We start from the raw sequence: 22,697 nt of genomic DNA, 5'->3' as shown, positions 1-22,697 counted from the left end.
TAGATGAGTAGATTTCATGTCAGTTTCATGTCTGTACTCTGCACTTGGCATTAAGACTGGAAAAGGCATGAACTCCTTTAAATCATCAAATTAACCAACGGCTTCATAGTTTATGGAAAATGTTCTAACCTTATTCTTAGAAAAGTTAGCATTTAGAAAGCCTGCTGTTAATAGAAGTGTAAAGGAGTAAAGCAGTAGTGTTACAGGTAGATACAGTGCACAGCATACAATCTGATCCTGTAAATACCTATACACATCGATACCTTTAATTCCATAAAATCAAAGAATTTGAAATGTTCCATCATCTTAGTCTTACAGTTAGTTTAATTATTTCCACATTATAGGCAAAGACAATGTTAAGTCGACTGCTGGGCTTTGACCATTTTATGATGTCAAGTGCATGTGTATGGGCTGGGGGGGGGGGGGGGGACGATAAATCCTTATTTCATGGCCTTGTCTTCAGACATGCAGGAACCAGAGCGCACATGCTCATCATATGCTGCTGATGTACAGTCAAATAAAAGAAAGGATGGAGCTATGAGAACTTTGTTTTCATGAACTGTTCTCCACTAGATATATTCTGCATCTGTGTATGTCAATAACTTGCCTGCGCTGTGACATCTCCGCAAGCCTGCATTTGTGGAATTTTGGGAGGGAAAATGGGCAATTATGGGATTTAAGGAGTAGCTGTGGGAAAGTGGAGGACAAAGGGATCTGGAGATGCAGATATTTAAAGAGTCAAAGCCACAAATTATGGATTAGGTGGAGACACTGTGTTTTCGTAGGCTTTTGTTTTATGTAGCTGATAGTGAACAAGATGTGGGTGGGTAAAGAGCTGAACCTCCAGGTCACGTCCTCGTGGCGTTTTGTGTTTTTGCCAACAAGGCAGTCCAGAAAGGAAAAAAACGTGGTGAATACTCACTTATTTCTTCACTGGCCAAGGGCTAAATATAATAGCCTTGTCATGAGAAAAAAAACTGGATAAGGAAGCTGAAAAGCTATTTAGCATTAATCCTTCATGACTGTGCATACTGTAGCCCAGATTGACTCTGAAGTTAATGGCACTTGAGTGGGTGATTGATGCTGCCTGCCTGGTCTCCTCTGGGACTGTGATAAAGCCGTCAAGTGTCCCCGGAGAAGATCAGGGAACAGACTTGTTACAGGGAGCTCAGGGAGGAGATTGCGTCTGTAGATCACTGATGTTATTGGCAGCTATAAGAGCAACGAGTGCAAGAATAAAAGGCATTGAAGAATTGTCACAACAGGTCGAAAACATGCAACAAATGTTTTTGCAAAGCAGTGCAGGTTGTGCATGATAAGAAGTGGATAAAGACTTTAGAGTCAAGCAGAATACAGGTGGAGGTAAAAGAGCAATCTAATTTACATTAGCATCTAAATGCCGGAGCCTAATGGAAGCCAACGAGTCTGGCCGAGTTCTTTTTTTTTTCAAATTTTGCAATAATATTCAGGTTTGGGTCAAGTTCAGTCACGTTGTCGAGGCTGTCATCTTATTTTTGTTACACTGCACATGCCCGTAGGAACTGTTGGGTCTCTATAGAATTGGAAGGTCTCGACGTTGATCTTGAGATAATGTAGGTTATGATTTTGCACTATACAAATAGAATTGAATCGAGGACAAACTCTGTCTCTCGGCAGGTTCAAACACAAAAAAACAGAAAGCCCGTTGGGTTCTGTTTGGGCTTGGGTAATTTTCTCTCAGGTTCGGTCAGGTTCAGGCAGAAAATTATTCCCCGCTCATAAACCAGATTAAAAAACAATTAAAAGCGTTGGTGGAACAGGCACAAAGGTCAAATGAATCCATAAAGTCTGGTTTATGTTGGCTGAGCTGGCACCAGTCAACCAGTGCAGATGAATCCACTTTTCCACCTGTTCCAAAGCAATGTGAATAGCTGTGTCGTTTGCCATGATTTTAGCATGACTTATAAACAGTATATATTTATGAATATTTCTAATAATTAGATTCCCATGGCTTTGCAATTGTACAGATTTTCCTTAGTTTATCAAAACATTTTAAATAGTTAAAGTATATAAAAGGACGAAAGATGAATGAGATACCTGTGAGTCTGTATAATTCCATGTCTTTTCTACATGTCTTGGTTTGTTTTATAAAATGTCAGCGTAAATACAAACTGAATCACAACTAATTGTCTGCAATGTATCTGTGTTTTTACCTTGAACTGAATCAACCAAACTCCACATATGATAGACTGAGGCTTATGAATTTCACTTTCATTTGCTCCTCTGTTTTCCATGCTAATGGCGAAACCCCTTACATGACTGCTGTTTTATATAAATGTATCTGACTAACCTGCGGTGCTTAATAACACATTTTGATTTGAGTCTGCACGGCATGGACTGTAATATTGCAATGACTTTTAGAGAGGCCATGTGTTTTTTTTATTACGTTGTAATTACAGCCATAAAAATGCAACTTTTGCACTTTTAGATTAGCATTTAATGCTCGTCTATGTCGCTGTCAGCTGCAGGAGTGCATAAATCTCCAGCGAACCTCTGTGTGATTACGTCTTCCAGTAGTCCAAAGGTCTTGGCCGGTCTGCGATACCATAGTTAGTGGTGACCTGGAGCCAAGCGTTCTCCAGAGGGAAAGCCTACACTTCTACATTTACAGTACCGCTGCACGGATCAATGGACCAGTCGCCTCTGTTCTGCTGAACCATGGAAAACCATTCAGTGGAAGAATGTGTGTGTGTGTGTGTGTGATTGCTGGTGTGTATCTAAGGAGGAAGTGCTCTTCAAGAATGAGTGTTAATGTTGACATACAGTGCTTTCCCACTGTTTGCACTCAGTGGACAAATCTACTGAGGTGCAACAGACAATATTCAGTTTATCCAGCTGCTGGATGTGTTTTACTTTGAAAACTCCAGGGCTGCGTTTTACTTTGAAAACTCTGGGATGCATCTTAGTCTGGACAGGCACAAACAGAGATGTTTGGAAATAATGACGTAGACACACACAAGCACTTGCTGATTGGGTCTTTCATTCACGTAGCCTTCTCTGATTCGTCAGGCTTCCAGAATTAGCCTCAGCTACCAGTGCAGAAAACAATCGATAGAAAATAAATTGCAGGTGTTTTTGACCCAGTTTTCTTTGCTAACAGCTGTTGTGCAGTTTGATTCTGCATTTTAAAATGATACAACTGATTACATGTAGGAGACAAGCCATCATTCGATCAGTTCATGTGTGCACTGGTACGTACACGTGTAGTCACATGATAATGCATTTTCAGATGTGTTGATATGGACGGGAATTAAAACTTGAACGGAGCCAAAATGATGATGGAAACAGATTTTAGTTTGAAAACCCAAACGAAAACATAGTAGTATTAACCATGGACATGTACGTGTGACTGGAACAAGTACAGAACTTGCACCAAACATGGAATACGGAAATGATGGTCAACCCTTTGCTGTAGGCCAAAGAAAAAGATGCCAAAAAGTTTTCCAAAGCTTAAATACTGAGAAGACAGCAATACACACATAGGTCCATCAACGTATGTCCAACTTTTGGAAAATAACTGCAGAATAAACACGTCTCCAATGGTTCTACCACCCATTTGGAAGGAAGAGAAAGTACTCTGAGTAACCTTGGCAACACGTCCAAACTTTAATTCATTCATTAGTCATTTACTGAGCTTTAAGTCAAACCCACAAAGGGAAAATAATAAATCAGTGTCCTCCTCCGTGCTCGTTCAAATTTGGCTCAGGGCTTTCACACAGTCATGTGTTCCATCATTTCATAGGTAAAACTTGGTTGAACTCAAAACCTGTTTTCTAATCTAGGCGTGTGGTGGGAAGGGTAGAGAGTGCAACGCTGTGTTTCTCCATCAGTAGACAGGATACTCATTCTATAGGCATGGGTATCTTCAGGTGACGTAGTGAACTGGACTTGCAGGTTTCACCTTTCATGAAAAAGCCTTCTCCTGAAGATTCAAGGGACTTGTTTGCCCCTTTTCCATAAAACTGATCAGGTGTGTTGGGATGTGACGACATGGATCCACACACAAACATTTAAAAAGGGTGTCTACTATATCTAGGAATTCACAGTTTGAGAATCTCTGAATGAATATGTCTGTGCCAGATATGGATGTCCTGGTTGCATGACTGCTCTTACTGTGATGATGTGATCTGCAGTCACACCACACACAGTCCTGGCTGCTTCCCATTTCCCTGTCATTGCTCAACACTCTCTGGAGGATCTCTGCGCACTCACGCGTACTTTCCCTCCGCTACAACTCCCACTGACTGGAAACGATCCACGTGCACATCCCCCAGGGCCCCCCCTCCGCTGGGGGACCCCCCTCTGGCTCCTTCCAGGGGGCAGCCTGCCGGTTCTCCTCAGCCCGCTCCCTCCCTGCCTCCTGCCCGGATGGAAGCGCCATGTTGAGGCCAGTGGGAGTGGATCACCCGGAGGGGGGGGAAACGTTCCAAAAGGACTTACCTTCGCTATCGCCTTCTTGTACCTCATGGCCGCCTTCTCGATGAGGCTGTGCACTTTCATATTCCCATCCCCGCACGGGACGACCACTCGGGTCTTCCCGAAGCACACGGTCACTTTCATGCCTCCTCCGCCGGCGCGTTAATCCCAATGAGGAAAAAGCCGCGTCGGAGCGACAGGAACCATATCCCCAAAGTGTGCGTAAAGGTGAGAAACTAGATCCAGCAGCTGGGGTGCAGACGCCGGGGTGAAGGGGTCTCTGTGTCCGGGCTGGAGGAGAGGGGTCTCGGGTTAGATCCACTGCTGGGTGTCGTCCTCACTCGCAGAAACTTCCCAACTCAACCGCCTCTCTCTCTCTCTCTGGCTCTCCGCAGCCGGAGCGCACCGCTCCGCTGCGCTCACACACACACACACACACATAGACACACACTGCGAGGCGCCCACATGTTGGAGCACGCACCAGGAATGTTCCCTGTGCACGGCCAGCAGCGTGCACGACGGAGCCGGACGACAACCTGTTTGCGTCGCTTCGCCTTCACATCACCAGAGTTGCGTAAGGCGCTGCTTTGTTACCTGCATGATAGATGTCTGCTGGAGTGTAGGAGCAGTAATGAAACACTTCATAAATCTAAATCCAGTGTGCATATAGGTCTTTGTTGTCACTCAGGGTTAGTTTCATTAAATACAGTTTACCCCTATTAAAACCAATTTCAATAATCTTTGCAACCACAGAGACATTTAAAGGCATTTAAATAAGATCTATAACATTCAAGTAACAGCAGAACAGACACCCTGGGGTGTATGGGGGTCCTAAGGGTGCATATAATAACCCTAATGATAATAATCCTGTCCTAAATGTTACTCGGGGCCATCAAAACGTAAATTAAGTATCGATCTGTCTGTCTGTCTATCTATCTATCTATCTATCTATCTATCTATCTATCTATCTATCTATCTATCTATCTATCTATCTATCTATCTATCTATCTATCTATCTATCTATCTATCTATCTATCTATCTATCTATCTATCTATCTATCTATCTATCTATCTATCTATCTATCTATCTATCTATCTATCTATCTATCTATCTATTTATCCATCTATCTATCTATAATCTTATGTTTATGGGGCAGCTGCTATGGGTTGATGGAATAATTTATCAATCAATCAAACAATCAACATTTTTTTATTTGTACAGCACTTTTCATACAGATGTAGTCAAACATACAAAACATGAACCAAGTGACATAGAAAATACAATCATCCACGCAACACATATAAGAAATACAATATATTCTCACTGAGGTATTCACGCTCACACACACACAAACACATTCTACCAAAAGCATGAGAAATTATTTAAGTTTGATTTTAAAAGACGATACACTTGCAGATCTCAGGTCAGACAGTTTGTTCCAGAAAAATAAAATAACCTGACTTAATTCACCTTTACCTGATTTGGGGGCTATAATAAGTGAGCAGATCATAAATGTATCTGTGAACCACACCACTAGGGGCCTTGTGAACAAGTAGTAATACTTTGAAATAAATTCTAAACTGTAACTGGAGGTACAGACAACAACAGAACAACAGAACAACAGGACTTGGCTCAGGATGCCTCAGCCTGCTCTAACTCTGGAACCACAGTGTCTTATTCATTCTTGAGTTTGGGAGATTGGGTTTAAAACCCTTGATCCAGGCTCAGGTTACACACTGCAGGTCTTTTGCAATAAGCATGATACAGGTATGAGTACACTTGGACGTGATGTTTTTGTGTGACTACCTGGGTGAGTCAGTGCTTGGGACTTCAAAACAGATGTTGAATTTCAGAGATAGACTGAATGAGTATATGTATTATGAGCTATGTATTTAGTTTGTTTCAAAGGAGCTTCTGAGACCAGGCCAAGCTCTGACCTGCATTTGACTGAGATACACGTTCAATGTACTTATAGCAATAAAGTCTTTTAATGTCATGCAGATTTCTTAATTATTGAACTGCAGTGCAGGATAAGACATGAGCCCAGGGCTGGATCCACACTATGACCCAATTCACTGATAAAAGCTGCAACCTCTCTTTTGAGCTTCACTCACTCCCTGCAGCTCTGATTCTTTATGAGCCAATGTCGTCCAAATGAGTGAACACGAACACAACGGCCACATCTGCAGATCCCCCACTGTCCATCCATTTGAGATAGGAAGTGGACATTAGAGATTATTATCCTGCAGAAGTGTTTTGCTCAACTTTCTGGCTGACTTTTTCATCTGATTGTTAGTTTGGTTGTTTTTTCCTGATCTGATTGAGTGACTATCCATAGATGAGTCTTTTGGTCATATCCGGTCTTAGTGCTATCTCCTTTTCATCAGGGCAAGGTTCCTACAATTAAAGCAATGTGTATTTCCACAGTTCCTTGTACCTTGACCTGTAAGGGTGCTGCGTCGGACTCTGGATTTGTCTCATGTCATGTCCATGTGCTTTAGGATTTGCAAAGGGAAAAACTAGATCTATTCTGAACTCTTTCCACTCCTCGATTATTTGTGATCAGGCCAGTCCACCATGGCAGCTCCTGCTCCCACAGTTTCTCAATTTCCACATAACCAATGCTCCCCCTAGTGACAAACAAGGAAAGAACACCTCCCTAATTTGCAAGTAAAACATGTTGATGACACTACGAGCTATTACATTTATATTCCTGGTGTAACAGCTAAGTTACATCTGTTTTCCTGTGCTATATGTGTGTATTAACTGAAAAACAGCCCCTGAAACCACTGAAACATGGATACAAATAAGGAATGTTTGCACAAATCCCCACAGCATAGTTTATAAACTGACATATTGTCTGTCAGCTGAAAGTTTTCTGACAATGAAATGTCAAGGCAGCTTATTTTCATCTTTTGTAATAGCGAATTTCCCTGAGCAGGTTAATGCTTCACTCCTGGAATCAAGCTCATTCATATGCTCCAAAACTGCTGTTGTCAAATGAGTGCAGAGCTTAAATTGTAGTATATCCACTGCACATCAGGAATGTAGGGAGGAGGAGTGAGACAGAGGTGAGAACAAAGAGAGGCTGACCCGCAGCCTGAGACGGTGTGTGCTCCGATGATGGAGAGGGTTTTGAAGCTTTTCATTTCTTAACAATCCTCAGCCTCATTGTTGTCTGAGTCTACATTCAGCACCACCGATTAAAAAACTATTATTTACCAAAAGGGCTTTGTGTTTGTTTGTGTGGTACATGGAAGTGTTGCAGGAGAGCAACCGTATCTCCAGCTACATGTGAAGCCCGGACCATTTTTATCTCTGCTACATTAGATTTAACATTTACTTCCATGGAACACATACAAACCTGTTTGTAGAGTTTGGTAATGTTCATCTATAATAAGACAAAACTAAATATGACATAAGAATAGTGTTTAGAGTACAGAAGATGAGAGGTTTTAGAAAATTATGGGTCTTTTCCCAGACCTGCAAAACTTTGATGTCGGTGTGATTCATGAGGCGAGACACACAAAGTGACGTAATAGTTCAGTTGCAGTTAAATACATTTGTATAGCAGCGAATATGAGAACCCGTCTAGTTTTGTGTTTCGAATGTGCAACAAAATTGTGATTTTTCTTTTTTCCTCCTGATCATCAAACCTAGAGAAATCCCAAAAAAACACATTATCAGGCTTGTTCTGAGTAGAGAGAGGAGCTGCAGAAGGAAACAAAGCCTCTGATTATAATTTCTCTGTTTATTCTAGACTTTTATTAATTTCTTAATCCATCGGTTCCTTTCCCTTTGTTAAAAGCATTGACATTAGTTTTTATATTCTCCATCTTTACATCTTTGAAGCACTTTATAATTTAGTTTTTAAAAACTCTCACGCAAAGTTTATGATTGCTATTGATTATAAGCTCCATGGCAGACGTGCTGCAACAGGTCACTTTCTACACAACGCCTCTGTCATCACTCACCTCACCACTGGAGAATTCAACGCCGCCTTTACATTAGATTTGTTCCTACTTGTGACATTTTCTGCAACACATTTCCAGACGTCTCATTCCACCTGCCTCTGTCGATGGTGTCGTGAACTCTTGTAATTGTGGAGCAGGGGAAATTGGCCATGAGCTCAGGTGAAGATGTGATTTATAAGCGGATTTAACGTCACATAAAAGTTGTGTCTTACATGCAGAGATGATTTATTGTTGACTCCTTGTTCGGATCCTCATCTCGTCTAACAAGACTTGCAGTGCACGGAGGAGGGGTTTACATAAGGGTGAGGTTTAAGACTTTATGCTCTACCATACAATCCTGAGGTGTTTTGTAGCGGTTTAACCTCTGATAACTGTATGGAAGCAGATTGTGTGCTTAAGGAATAGTTCAACCAAAAATGTGAAATATTCCAGGAGATCTCTGGTCGAGGAGTATGTGACCTTGTGGCGCAACGGTAGCACGTCTGACTCCAGATCAGAAGGCTGCGTGTTCAAATCATGTCAGGGTCAGTGATTTTCAGATAATCCTCACTTATGAGACAGTGTTGAGCAGTTGATGAGAGATGTCTTGTCCACCTGCACGTCATAATTACATTGTTCATTCCTGTGATGTGGCCGAAAGGTAACTGTCCTCTTTAAAGAGATAGTTCCCCCAAAATCACGAATTCACTCATTATCTACCCGCTGATGTAGGGTTGGGTGAAGTTTTTGAGTCCACAAGACATTTTTGGAGTTTCAGGGGTAGATATCAATTTAAATTCCAGCTATTTAGTCTGTATTTACCTGTGAGATAACATTTTAATCTGATCCAGATGAGGCCTTGAAAGATTCCTGTTAAGTTGGTGGATGCATTGCACAGAAAGCCTCCTCCTCCATTCATCTACTCCCTCCTTCAGTTAATGGTTAAATGGCTCGATAGAGGCTAGAGGATTCTGTGTCCTAACACTTAATCATGCAATAATAGTCCAATTGACATACCATGTCAAGTTATGTTTTTCTTTGACCACCTTTATTGATCCAGATGTGTCTGAGTCAAACCATGAACACAAAGCCATGATCCTTTGCCTTTGATCACAGTTAGTGGGATGAAGTCTACTTAGCAAAATAAAGCCAAATGCTTTCCTCCTACTATTAGCACACAAAAAAAGAGATGTATCATGCACATGAAGCTCTACTCAAAATCACATGTACGATAGTTTTCAACATCTGCTTTTGAAATAGTTTTAGTTTCCTTGCAGAACTGAAACAAAGCTATATTAAATCTGCTATTTTAAGATTCTGTGCTCTCAATCTTTATCTCATCAGAACGTTGGGAGGGAGGAATGAATGTTTGGTACCTGCTGTATTTGATTCTTAAGTACTCGCCATTATTTCATCATTTCATCTTTGTTCGATTCTTCATCAGAGGGTTTTGTGTAGATTTAGCAAATAGTGGATGTTGACAAGATGCCTCAGTTGCAGACACAGCATAGCAACAGCAATCACACCGAGCAGTTCTATCCAGACGGGTAAATAAAGTAAATTCAGTCAAACTTCTGATAACTATCACAATGTGGTGCAAAGTTTCACATGTACATGTATCTCAATAGTGACACTAGTTATCGTATTTGTAACTGTCAGCAAAACCGGCCAGTTTATGCAGACTGTTTTATTCTTTTATTTTAGGGTTGGGATATATATTGTTCTTATGTTCAACTACGGTTTGGGTTATTTTCAGTTTTATTTCGTCGTCTTTTACACGTAGCGACTCCCCTCGCATAATTACCTGCAGCAAAGGAGCGGACGGTTTTATTCGACACACCTGATCCCTCGTTTCCGCCCCAGTGCAATAAAATACCTGCCGTGAGCCCGGAACAGATAGGAGCGGAAACCAAACCGGACGCCAGCTTCGTGGAACTTCTCGGACCTAAGAACCATCCAAACACCAATAGCTTAACACCCCTCGCCAAGCGGAACGAGGTAAGGAAGCTGGTCCCATTCACTTTGCTGCGGGTAGTGCGGAAGGGAGTCGCTGTCACTCTAACGAGTCAGATGTGTCTCACGTGGCGATTTGTTTGTTCATTGTATTTTAATGTTCGTATTTGGTTTTAATGATTAAAATCTTTGTAACTTGCAACTGTCATTACAGTTTTACGGTGCTACTACGGCAAGCCAGATGCAAAAATAAAGAGCCGTGTACATCAGTCAAGAGACTCAGAAGTTTGTGTGGAGAAGTGGGGGGCCGTTACAGTAAAACTCGTGGCTACACCGAAACGTCTTCCTGACTCGTGTCGTCACCCGAAGACACAAAACTTACACATCGACCGTCAGGCAAGACCGGATTGCGCATCACAGCGCACGCACTATAGATGCTCTGAGAGACATGTGTATGGAAGTTGAATGAAGCTTTTCACATGTAAATACAAAAATGTTGTGGACTTTCCTGCTGTGTCAAAACTGATCACGAAATAATAATGATGATGATTATAACAACCAATGGTAAATATGTGTCATGTTGCAACATTATTTATTGTTTGTTTGAGGAGCGTAATCACTGTTTAAATTGCCTAGGATAGCTTGCTCAGCATATTTATAACGCATCCTCTTTTGTTTGTGCCTGTCAAGCCTTTTTTCCTTTGCTTATAATATTTATGTTGCATCCGTTTTGTACTGAAACTCTTGAGTATTCAACTGTTTGTAAATGTCTGGTCAAAGAAATAGCAGTTACTAAATTAAAGCGACTACTGGCAGAGGTTTGATTCAGGCACACTGCACATCACACCTAAAGATTAAGGTCCGAAAGTCAAATTAACAACGCAAGTAAAATAAAATGTCACTTAAAGCAGCAGCAACAAGTAAATCAGTTCCCATGCATCAAGACAGACCAGGCTCACGGCAAAAAATAATTCCTGAGAACATCCGAGAGCCGCATGAAAATACTTTTTATAAGGCCTATGAGTCCTGGAAATTGTCAGCAAGAGAAGTTCGGACTGAATTGAAAAACTACTGCTCTCCAGATGACCTCGACAAAATCCAACACAACATTACCACAAAACGTGACGCGGTGCATCATCACTATGAGCCACTCGTACGCAACCAAACCTCCACTTCAGATATCGTTGGTAAAATGGACACCTGCTCTGCTCTGACCGAAGAAATCCTTGCTCTTGTGAGTAATCGCAGAGACATCATCGATAGCAACTATAACGAACGAATTGAGAAGGAGAGAGTGAGAATAGTGCTGAGTAAGGAAGAGCATGGCTCCGTCTTTGGACTTACCAATACTGAAACCGCATTTTCCGAAACATCACAGAACTCAGACCAATCAAATGCAATTTCCACAAGCTCTAGCAAACGACAAGATGCAGAAGCAGAACTCGCAGCCAAGCAAGCGGAGGTAAAGGCAACAAAAGACATTCTAGCTCAGCAATCCAAGCTCAGAATACTGGAAGATGAATGGAAACTTGAAGAGGCGGCCATGTTGACTGAATTGGAGCGGAAAAGGACAGAGAGACAATCAAAGCTAGAAGAGGAAAGAAGGAACCTGCAGCAGCTTAAGGCAGAGAAGGAAGTCCAGGTAGCAGCTGCTAGAGTAAGAGCATATAACAGTTTCGAAGATGTCCACCAAGATGGGATGAACCATGAATCAGTCGCTGCTCACCAGGAGACCAGATATGAAGCTCGGCTAAATTCAAATGAGTTACCATCTCAACCTCGACTAGCACCTTTGCGAGCAACAACATCTGAAGATACCGTCTCTCTGGCCCAAGCAATAGCAAGCGCACTAAGCATAAATCGCTTGCCTGTACCTGAGCCAGAAACATTTAATGGCGATCCTTTGAAGTTCACTGATTGGAAGATGTCTTTTACAACCCTTATCGATCAGAAACCTCTCTCACCAAGCGAGAAGATGTATTATCTAAAGATCTACCTCGTCGGAGAAGCCCGCAGAGCAGTGGAAGGGTTCTTCTATAGGAACTCTGAGGACGCATATACAGGCGCCTGGAAAGTACTACATGAGAGATATGGAAACCCATTCCTTGTTCAAAAGGCCTTCAGAGACAAGCACGCCAGATGGCCCAAAATCAGTTCGACTGATCCTTTAGCACTGAGAGATTTTACAGACTTTCTCCAAGGCTGCTCAGAGGCAATCCCACACGTTAAAGGTTTGACCATCTTGAACGATTGCGAAGAAAACCACAAGCTACTTCAAAAACTACCTGACTGGATTGTACGAAAGTGGGGCCGAATCGTCGACGATAACCTGTATAAATCGGGGGATTACCCCGATTTCAAAAGTTTCACAGCGTTCCTGAACAAAGAGGCCCGGATATCTTGCAACCCTATCACCTCCCCACATTGGATGAACTTTAAACCCACAGTCGAGAAGGAAGCCAGATCCCTCAATACAACTGCCCAATTAAAGTACGCCACCCGAGATGCACCTGAAACGGCCGATTATAGGGGAAGACCCCCATGTGTGGTCTGCAAAGATGAACGCATGGCATCGTCAGGTGCCCTTCTTTCTCTGCGAAATCTATGGAAGACAAAAAGGCATTCATCCACGAAAACCGCCTCTGTTTTGGTTGCCTAAGGAAGGGACACATCAATAAAGACTGTAGAGGGCGACATTCATGTAATGCCTGTGGTCGTAGGCATCCCACTTGCCTGCATGAGGAGTAGTTGAAAGGACCAGGGGACGCGACAAATAGTTTAAACCTGTGGCATATAGATAAATATCGCGTACATAACACTTCTTGATATTTTAATTGAAAGGGCCATTAGATATCTTTAGAAATCCTGTATAGCACAGTCGGGTGAAATGTTTATATCAGGATTTGGTGGGAGTGTAACTGTCAGCAAAACCAGCCAGTTTATGCAGACTGTTTTATTCTTTTATTTTAGGGTTGGGATATATATTGTTCTTATGTTCAACTACGGTTTGGGTTATTTTCAGTTTTATTTCGTCGTCTTTTACACGTAGCGACTCCCCTCGCATAATTACCTGCAGCAAAGGAGCGGACGGTTTTATTCGACACACCTGATCCCTCGTTTCCGCCCCAGTGCAATAAAATACCTGCCGTGAGCCCGGAACAGATAGGAGCGGAAACCAAACCGGACGCCAGCTTCGTGGAACTTCTCGGACCTAAGAACCATCCAAACACCAATAGCTTAACACCCCTCGCCAAGCGGAACGAGGTAAGGAAGCTGCTCCCATTCACTTTGCTGCGGGTAGTGCGGAAGGGAGTCGCTGTCACTCTAACGAGTCAGATGTGTCTCACGTGGCGATTTGTTTGTTCATTGTATTTTAATGTTCGTATTTGGTTTTAATGATTAAAATCTTTGTAACTTGCAACTGTCATTACAGTTTTACGGTGCTACTACGGCAAGCCAGATGCAAAAATAAAGAGCTGTGTACATCAGTCAAGAGACTCAGAAGTTTGTGTGGAGAAGCGGGGGGCCGTTACATATTCTTTATGTCTCCCATTAGCAATTGCCACTACAGAAAACTTGACTTTAGAATTAGAGATAATAGAACCATTCCTAACTCTGACTCTGACAAATGCACCAGCTCATGAAAACCCTGAGTTACACTTCTTTTACCTCCAATGGAATATCAGGGTCTGTTCATGTTCTGCTTTTAGTATTTTATCATTATACACCAATTTTATCAACTCACGTTTTCCACAGTTTGATAAATCCAACAACTGACAGGCCCCACCTGCAGGCTGTATGGCAGTACTGCACCGTGTCTTCACTTCTTCTCTCCAGGAATCATCTTTGTTTGGATTAGGGCCCAGAGCCTTTAATTGGCGTGTTTGTGGGGATTGGTCGCAGCGTGTGCACTGAGCGCAGAGAAAGGTGTTAGCACAGCTTTAGCACTCTGATTTTCACGGATTAGGGGAAAAGCTGCCAGCTGCTGTTTTGCATATTCTTTCTGTCCCGCGGTTTTCTCGGACCCCCTGAAGTCCAACAGCAAAAGAATACAAACATATTCAGAGTGAAAACATCCTGATATTTCACCTGTTATAAAAAAATCGTAGTATATTCACAGCTCAAACAGCCCTGTGTTATTCCAGATGTGTTTCTAGCTGCATATTCTATTCAGCCTGAATAATATAAATTTGCACATGACATTTGGGTAAAATACAAATATTTCAAAAGAGGCATGAAAGTAACTTTTGCTTAATGTGACAATAACAACAACAGTTCATTGATTTGATTCCAGTCAGAATGAGGCTGGAAATGATGGTTGGTTCTTGTTGAGCTAATTTTTGTCAGTGTTAAAACTCTGAAATGATACAAATGATGTGACTCTGGACACTAAAAAAGCCTCATAACAAACATTGACCGATGCATATAAACAGTTCAAAATGTTTACGGATCAGATTGCTGTTGATCTGCTGTGTCTGCAACCGAGGCAACTTTTCAACATCAACTATTTGCTAAATCTACACGAAACCCTCTGATGAAGAATCGAACAAAGATGAAATGATGAATCAATGGCGAGTATGTAAGAAACAAATACAGCAGGTACCAAACACTGATGTCATTCCTCCCTCCCAACGTCGTGATGAGATAAAGATTGAGAGCACAGAATCTTAAAATAGCAGATGAAATATAGCTTTGTGACAGTTCTGCAAGGAAACTAAAACTATTTAATGATGTGCAGGTGGACAAAGAATTTAGGTGGGCAGGTGGGCAAAGCAGGACATAATCTTCTCCCTTCAGTTTACATAATTGATGAACATCACTGACCCTGACTGATTTGAACACGCAGCCTTCTGATCTGGAGTCAGACGCGCTACCGTTGCGCCACAAGGTCACATGATCCTTGTTCAGAGGTCTCCTGGGAAAGTGACAGTTGTGAGAAGTGTACAGTTTTTTCAACTGATCAACATGTTGTTTGAAGAATTATGGTTCAAATGTAACAGGCAGGATTATCCACAAGAGATGTTAAAAGAAGCTGTTAACATTTTGAACTGTTTATATGTATCGGTCAATGTTTGGACCATGATTCTTCAAACAACATGTTGATCAGTTGAAAAAATTGTACACTTCTCACAACTGTCACTTTCCCAGGAGACCTCTGAACAAGGATCATGTGACCTTGTGGCGCAACGGTAGCGCGTCTGACTCCAGATCAGAAGGCTGCGTGTTCAAATCACGTCAGGGTCAGTTATATCCAGTGACATTCCTCTATTATGTAAACTGAAGTGAGAAGATGATGTCCTGCAAATAAATGCTTTGTCCACCTGCACATCATCATTACATGTTCATTCCTGTGATCAGGCCTAAACTTAACCATCATCTTTAAAGGGATGGTTCAGCACTGTGCCGATGGAGGGGTGGGTGAAGTGTCTGAGTCCACAAAACACTTTTGGAGTTTCAGGGGTAAACAGCTTAAATGTAACCGAGGACCAATTCTTCAAACGTAAAAAAACAACATTAAATGCCTCCATACGCTCCTGTGATTTCATCCAAGTGTCCGTAAGCCCCGACATTCATATTCAACTTGAGCACCATGTTTTTAGCCTTAAAGGCCACTGTTATCCTCCTCCCGGTAACTTGCAGACATTCAGGCTAACATGCTGTAAATTACGATGTTTCTATAGTCGAATTTGAACCAGTTACTTCAATTGTATTGTATTTGGCTGCAACACTGTAAACCCCTGAAATTCCAAACGTGTTTTGTGGACTCAAACACTTCACCCACCCCTCCACCGGCCTAATGGTGACAAGATAATGAGTGAATTTTCATATTCGGGTGAACTATCCTCCTTAAAGCAGTAGACATTAAACAGCCAGCCCCATGTTTGTGGCTACAGCAGGTTCCCTCCTTTCCTGCTCTGATGGAAGGCCAGTACACAGTGCAGAGTGTAAGATCTGTCAGTAGCTGCAAACTCTTAATGGTAAAAATATTACCGGTAAACCACTATGATTGTATTTTGATTTCCATATTCTTTCTGTCCCGCGGTTTCCTCGGGACCCCCTGAAGTCCAACAGCGAAAGAATACAAACATATTCGGAGTGAAAACATCCTGATATTTCACCTGGCATAGAAATCCTAGTATATTCACAGCACAAACAGCCCTGTGTTATTCCAGATGTGTTTCTATCTGCATATTCCACTCACCCTGAATAATATTAGATTGCACATGACATTTGGGTAAAATACAGATATTTCAAAAGAGGCATGAAAGTACCTTTTGCCTAATGTGACTATAACAACAACAGTTCATTGATTTGATTCCAGTCAGAACGAGGCTGGAATTGATGGTTGGTTCTTGTTGAGCTAATTTTTGTCAGTGTTAAAAGTATGAAATGATACAAATGATGTGACTTTTGACACTAAAAAAACCTCATAACAAACATTGACCGATACATATAAACAGTTCAAAATGTATACGGATCGGATTGCTGTTGCTCTGCTGTGTCTGCAACCGAGGCAACTTTTCAACATCAACTATTTGCTAAATCTACACAAAACCCTCTGATGAAGAATCGAACAAAGATGAAATGATGAAACAATGGCGAGTATGTAAGAAACAAATACAGCAGGTACCAAACACTGACGTCATTCCTCCCTCCCAACGTAGTGATGAGATAAAGATTGAGAGCACAGAATCTTAAAATAGCAGATGAAATATAGCTTTGTGACAGTTCTGCAAGGAAACTAAAACTATTTAATGATGTGCAGGTAGACAAAGCAGTTATTTGCAGGACATAATCTTCTCACTTCAGTTTACATAATTGATGAATGTCGCTGAACATCACTGACCCTGACGTGATTTGAACACGCAGCCTTCTGATCTGGAGTCAGACGCGCTACCGTTGCGCCACAAGGTCACATGTTCCTTGTGCAGAGGTCTCCTGGGAAAGTCACAGTTGTGAGAAGAGTTCAGTTTTTTCAACTGATCAACCTGTTGTTTGAAGAATCATGGTTCAAACATTGACCGATACATATAAACAGTTCAAAATGTTTACAGCTTTTTTTAACACCTCTCGTGAATAATCCTGGCTGTTACATTTGGACCATGATTCTTCAAACAACATATTGATCAGTTGAAAAAACTGTACACTTCTCACAACCGTCACTTTCCCAGGAGACCTCTGAACAAGGATCATGTGACCTTGTGGCGCAACGGTAGCGCGTCTGACTCCAGATCAGAAGGCTGCGTGTTCAAATCACGTCAGGGTCAATGATGTTTGGTGTCATTCCTCCATTATGTAAAATTAATTGGGCAGATTATGTCCTCCAAATTAATTCTTTGTCCATCTGCACATCATCATTACATGTTCATTCCTGTGATCAGGCCTAAAGTTAACCATCATCTTTAAAGGGATGGTTCAGCACTGTGCAGATGGAGGGGTAGGTGAAGTGTTTGAGTCCACAAAACACTTTTTGAGTTTCAGGGGTAAACAGCTTTAATGTAACTGAGGACCGATTCTTCAAACGTAAAAAAAAACATTAAATGCCTCCATACGGCTCCTGTGATGTCATCCAAGTGTCCATAAGCCCCGACATTCAAATTCAACTCGAACACCATGTTTTCAGTCTTAAAGGCCACTGTTATCCTCCTCCTGGTAACTTGCAGACATTCAGGCTAACATGCTGTAAATTACGATGTTTCTAGTCGAATTTGAACCAGTTACTTTAATTGTATTGTACTTGGCTGCAACACTGTAAACCCCTGAAAATCCAAACGTGTTTTGTGGACTCAAACACTTCACCCACCCCTCCACCGGCCTAGTGGTGACTAGATAATGAGTGAATTTTCATATTCGGGTGAATTATCCTCTTTAAAGCAGTAGACATTAAACAGCCAGCCTCATGTTTGTGGCTACAGCAGGTTCCCTCCTTTCCTGCTCTGATGGAAGGCCAGTACACAGTGCAGAGTGTAAGATCTGTCAGTAGCTGCAAATTCTTACTGGTAAAAATATTACTGGTAAACCACTATGATTGTATTTTGATTTGCATATTCTATCTGTCCCAGGGTTTCCTTGGACCCCCTGACGTCCAACAGCGAAAGAATACAAACATATTCAGAGTGAAAACATCCTGATATTTCACCTGTTATAGAAATCCTAGTATATTCACAGCACAGACAGCCCTGTGTTATTCCAGATGTGTTTCTATCTCCATATTCCATTCACCCTGAATAATATTAGTTTGCACATGACATTTGGGTAAAAGCCAGATATTGCAAAAGAGGCATGAAAGTAACATTTCCTCAATGTGACAATAACAACAACAGCCCCGATGCAACCTTCAGTTCATTGATTTGATTCCAGTCAAAATGAGGCTGGAAATGATGATTGGTTCTTGTTGAGCTTATTCTTGTCAGTGTTGAAACTCTGAAATGATACAAATGATGTGACTCTGGACACTAAAAAAGCCTCATAACAAACATTGACCGATATATATACATCCTTCAAAATGTTACCAGCTTCTTTTAACATCTATTGTGGATAATCCTGGCTGTTACATTTGGACTATGAATTTTCAAACAACATGTACAGCCGTGGCCAAAAGTTTTGAGAATGGCACAAGTATTGGTTTTCACAAAGTGTGCTGCTTCAGTGTTTTTAGATATTTTTGTCAGATGTTACTATGGTATACTAAAGTATAATTACAAGCATTTCATAAGTGTCAAAGGATTTTGTTGACAATTACATTAAGTTTCTGCAAAGAGTCAATATTTGCAGTGTTGACCCTTCTTTTTCAAGACCTCTGTAATTCGCTCTGGCATGCTTTCAATTAACTTCTGGGCCACATCCTGACTGATGGCAGCTCATTCTTGCATAATCAATGCTTGGACTTTGTCAGAATTTGTGGGTTTTTGTTTGTTCTCCCGCCTCTTGAGGATTGAACACAAATTCTGAATGGGATTAAGGTCTGGGGAATTTCCTGGTCATGGACCCAAAATTTCGATGTTTTGTTCCCCGAGCCACTTGGTTATCACTTTTGCCTTATGGCAAGGTGCTCCATCATGTTGGAAAAGGCACTGTTCGTCACCAAACTGTTCTTGGATGGTTGGGAGAAGTGGCTCTCGGAGGATGTTTTGGTACCATTCTTAATTCATGGATGTGTTCTTTGGCAAAATTGTTAGTGAGCCCATTCCCTTGGCTGAGAAGCAACCCCACACATTAATGTTCTCAGGATGCTTTACTGTTGGCACAACACAGGACTGATGGTAGCGCTCACCTTTTCTTCTCCGGAAAAGCTTTTTTCCAGATGCCCTAAACAATCGGTAAGGGGATTCATCAGAGAAAATGACTTTACCCCAGTCCTCAGCAGTCCAATCCCTGTACCTTTGACAGAATATCAGTCTGTCCCTGATGTTTTTCCTGGAGATAAAGGGATTCTTTGTTGCCCTTCTTGACACCAGGCCATCCTCCAAACGTCTTCGCCTCACTGTGCGTGCAGATGCACTCTCACCTGCCTGCTGCCATTCCTGACCAACCTCTGCACTAGTGGTGCCCCGATCCTGCAGCTGGATCAACTTTAGAAGACGGTTCTGTCGCTTGCCGGACTTTATTGGGTGCCCTGAAGCCTTCTTGCAACAATTGCACCTCTCTCCTTGAACTTCTTGATGATCAGATAAATGGTACATTTGGGTGCAATTTTACTGGCAGCAATATCCTGGCTTCTGAAGCCCTTTTTGTGCAAAACCATGATGACTGCACGTGTTTCCTTGCAGGTAACCATGGTTAACAGAGGAAGAACAATGAGTTCAAGCACCCCTCTCCTTTTAAAGCTTCCAGTCTGCTATTTTGTCTGAATCAGGATGACAGAGTGATCTCCAGCCTTTTCCTAGTCGACACTCTCACCCGTGTTTACAAGAGAAGCACTGTCATGATGTCAGTTGGTGCTTCTTTGGCAGGGCTGAATTGCAGTGGAAATGGTTTTTGGGGTATTAAGTTCATTTTCGTGGCAAAGAGGGACTTTGCAATTAATTGCAATTCATCTGATCACTCTTCATAACATTCTGGAGTATATGCAAATTGCCTTCCTAAAAACTGAGGCAGCAGACTTTGTGAAAATGAATATTTGTTTCTCAAAACTTTTGGCCACGGCTGTAGATCAGTTGAAAAAACTGCACACTTCTCACAACTGTCACTTTCCCACGAGACCTCTGAACAAGGATCATGTGACCTTGTGGCGCAACGGTAGCGCGTCTGACTCCAGATCAGAAGGCTGCGTGTTCAAATCACGTCAGGGTCAGTGATGTTCAGTGACACTCCTCTTTTATGTTAACTGAATTGAGAAGATTATCTCTTGCAAATAAATGCTTTTTCCACCTGTACAGCACCATTACATGTTCATCCCTGTGATCAGGCCTAAAGTTAACCATCATCTTTAAAGGGATAGTTCAGCACTGTGCCGATGGAGGGGTGGGTGAAGTGTTTGAGTCCACAAAAGACTTTTTGAGTTTCAGGGGTAAACATCGTTAATGTAACTGAGGAACTATTCTTCAAACGTAAAAAACAACATTAAATGCCTCCATACGGCTCCTGTGATGTCATCCAAGTATCCGTAAGCCCCGACATTCATATTCAACTCGAGCATCATGTTTTGAGCCTTAAAGGCCACTGTTATCCTCCTCCTGGTAACTTGCAGACATTCAGGCTAACATGCTGTAAATTACGATGTTTCAAGTCGAATTTGAACCAGTTACTTCAATTGTATTGTACTTGGCTGCAACACTGTTTACCCCTGAAATTCCAAAAGTGTTTTGTAGACTCAAACACTTCATCCACCCCTCCACCGGCCTAGTGGTGACTAGATAATGAGTGAATTTTCAGATTCGGGTGAATTATCCTCTTTAAAGCAGTAGACATTAAACAGCCAGCCCCATGTTTGTGGCTACAGCAGGTTCCCTCCTTTCCTGCTCTGCTGGAAGGCCAGTAAACAGTGCAGAGTGTAAGATCTGTCAGTAGCTGCAAATTCTTACTGGTAAAAATATTACTGGCAAACCACTACGATTGTATTTTCATATTCTTTCTGACCTGCGGTTTCCTCGGACCCCCTGAAGTCCAAACGCGAAAGAAAACAAACATATTCAGAGTGAAAATCCTGATATTTCACCTGTTATAGAAATCCTAGTATATTCACAGCACAAACAGCCCTGTGTTATTCCAGATGTGTTTCTATCTGCATATCCCACTCACCCTGAATAATATTAGTTTGCACATGACATTTGGGTTAAAGCCAGATATTTCAAAAGAGGCATGAAAGTAATATTTCCTCAATGTGACAATAACAACAACAGTTCATTAATTTGATTCCAGTCAGAATGAGACTGGAAATGATGGTTGGTTCTTGTTGAGCAAATTTTTGTCAGTGTTAAAACTCTGAAGTGATACAAATGATGTGACTCTGGACACAAAAAAAACCTCATAACAAACATTGACCAATAAATATAAACAGTTCAAAATGTTTTTTAATGTTTTTTCTTGTGAATAATCCTGGCTGTTACATTTGGACCATGATGCTTCAAACAACATGTTGATCAGTTGAAAAAACTGTACACTTCTCCGAACTGTGACTTTCGCAGGAGACCTCTGCACAAAGAACATGTGACCTTGTGGCGCAACGGTAGCGCGTCTGACTCCAGATCAGAAGGCTGCGTGTTCAAATCACACCAGGGTCAGTGATGTTCAGTGTGCAGGTGAACTATCCTCTTTAAAGCAGTAGACATTAAACAGCAGATTCCCTCCTTTCCTGCTCTGTTGAGGAATTAATAGTATAAATTCATGTTTCGATTAACTGACTCAAAAAACATAATTTTAGAGTCTGTATATTTTAATCCCAGTAGATTGATGAAGTGTGATGATTGTATTCTGTACTTTTGTGCTGTATTTTATGATTTATCGATTTGATCTTTATACTGATATGGATTGAGCAGTTTGAAATAAATCTATATAAAATACAACGTGTTGATGACGTGTGGATTAATAACATTTAAATCTAATCAGAGCCTTTTTTCGTGCCGTGATAAGGTTGTGAGATCCGAACCCACCTGCAGAGCTCCATCAGCGCTGCTGGTTATTTATCATTAGAATAAAGAGGGTGTAGATGTGTGTACATGGAATCAACAACACAATCCACGTACATGAGTAGAAGATGTAGAAATGCATGATAAAAAGAATTGACCCCGACGTGATTTGAACACGCAACCTTCTGATCTGGAGTCAGACGCGCTACCGTTGCGCCACGAGGTCCTAGACGACTTCCTGGTTGGTGCAAATAATATATAAATGTA

At 41.6% G+C, this 22,697-nt stretch overlaps 1 protein-coding gene and 7 non-coding genes across 8 annotated transcripts in view; 5 read left to right on the top strand and 3 right to left on the bottom strand.

Moving 5' to 3' along the window:
• LOC133026865 (partitioning defective 3 homolog) overlaps window positions 1-4,601 on the bottom strand; it is a 345,261-nt gene extending 340,660 nt beyond the window's left edge. Inside the window, exon 1 of the mRNA XM_061093848.1 lies at window positions 4,480-4,601. Coding sequence (XP_060949831.1) covers window positions 4,480-4,599 — 120 coding nt within the window. The 5' untranslated portion in view covers window positions 4,600-4,601. The remainder of the gene's footprint in view (window positions 1-4,479) is intronic.
• A 4,285-nt stretch (window positions 4,602-8,886) lies between these two features.
• On the top strand, window positions 8,887-8,958 carry trnaw-cca (transfer RNA tryptophan (anticodon CCA)). Its single transcript has one exon. It is a non-coding gene; the product is annotated as a tRNA-Trp (tRNA).
• A 6,576-nt stretch (window positions 8,959-15,534) lies between these two features.
• trnaw-cca (transfer RNA tryptophan (anticodon CCA)) lies at window positions 15,535-15,606 on the top strand. The gene has a single exon. It is a non-coding gene; the product is annotated as a tRNA-Trp (tRNA).
• Window positions 15,607-17,205: 1,599 nt separating this feature from the next.
• trnaw-cca (transfer RNA tryptophan (anticodon CCA)) lies at window positions 17,206-17,277 on the bottom strand. Its single transcript has one exon. It is a non-coding gene; the product is annotated as a tRNA-Trp (tRNA).
• Window positions 17,278-17,558: 281 nt separating this feature from the next.
• Window positions 17,559-17,630, top strand: trnaw-cca (transfer RNA tryptophan (anticodon CCA)). Its single transcript has one exon. It is a non-coding gene; the product is annotated as a tRNA-Trp (tRNA).
• Window positions 17,631-20,584: 2,954 nt separating this feature from the next.
• Window positions 20,585-20,656, top strand: trnaw-cca (transfer RNA tryptophan (anticodon CCA)). Its single transcript has one exon. It is a non-coding gene; the product is annotated as a tRNA-Trp (tRNA).
• A 1,357-nt stretch (window positions 20,657-22,013) lies between these two features.
• On the top strand, window positions 22,014-22,085 carry trnaw-cca (transfer RNA tryptophan (anticodon CCA)). The gene has a single exon. It is a non-coding gene; the product is annotated as a tRNA-Trp (tRNA).
• Window positions 22,086-22,584: 499 nt separating this feature from the next.
• On the bottom strand, window positions 22,585-22,656 carry trnaw-cca (transfer RNA tryptophan (anticodon CCA)). Its single transcript has one exon. It is a non-coding gene; the product is annotated as a tRNA-Trp (tRNA).
• Window positions 22,657-22,697: the final 41 nt, after the last annotated feature.

This window comes from Limanda limanda, chromosome 20, assembly GCF_963576545.1.
Source record: "Limanda limanda chromosome 20, fLimLim1.1, whole genome shotgun sequence".
In the NCBI taxonomy this organism is placed as follows: domain Eukaryota; kingdom Metazoa; phylum Chordata; class Actinopteri; order Pleuronectiformes; family Pleuronectidae; genus Limanda; species Limanda limanda.
This window is presented reverse-complemented; position numbering and strand designations above follow the sequence as displayed.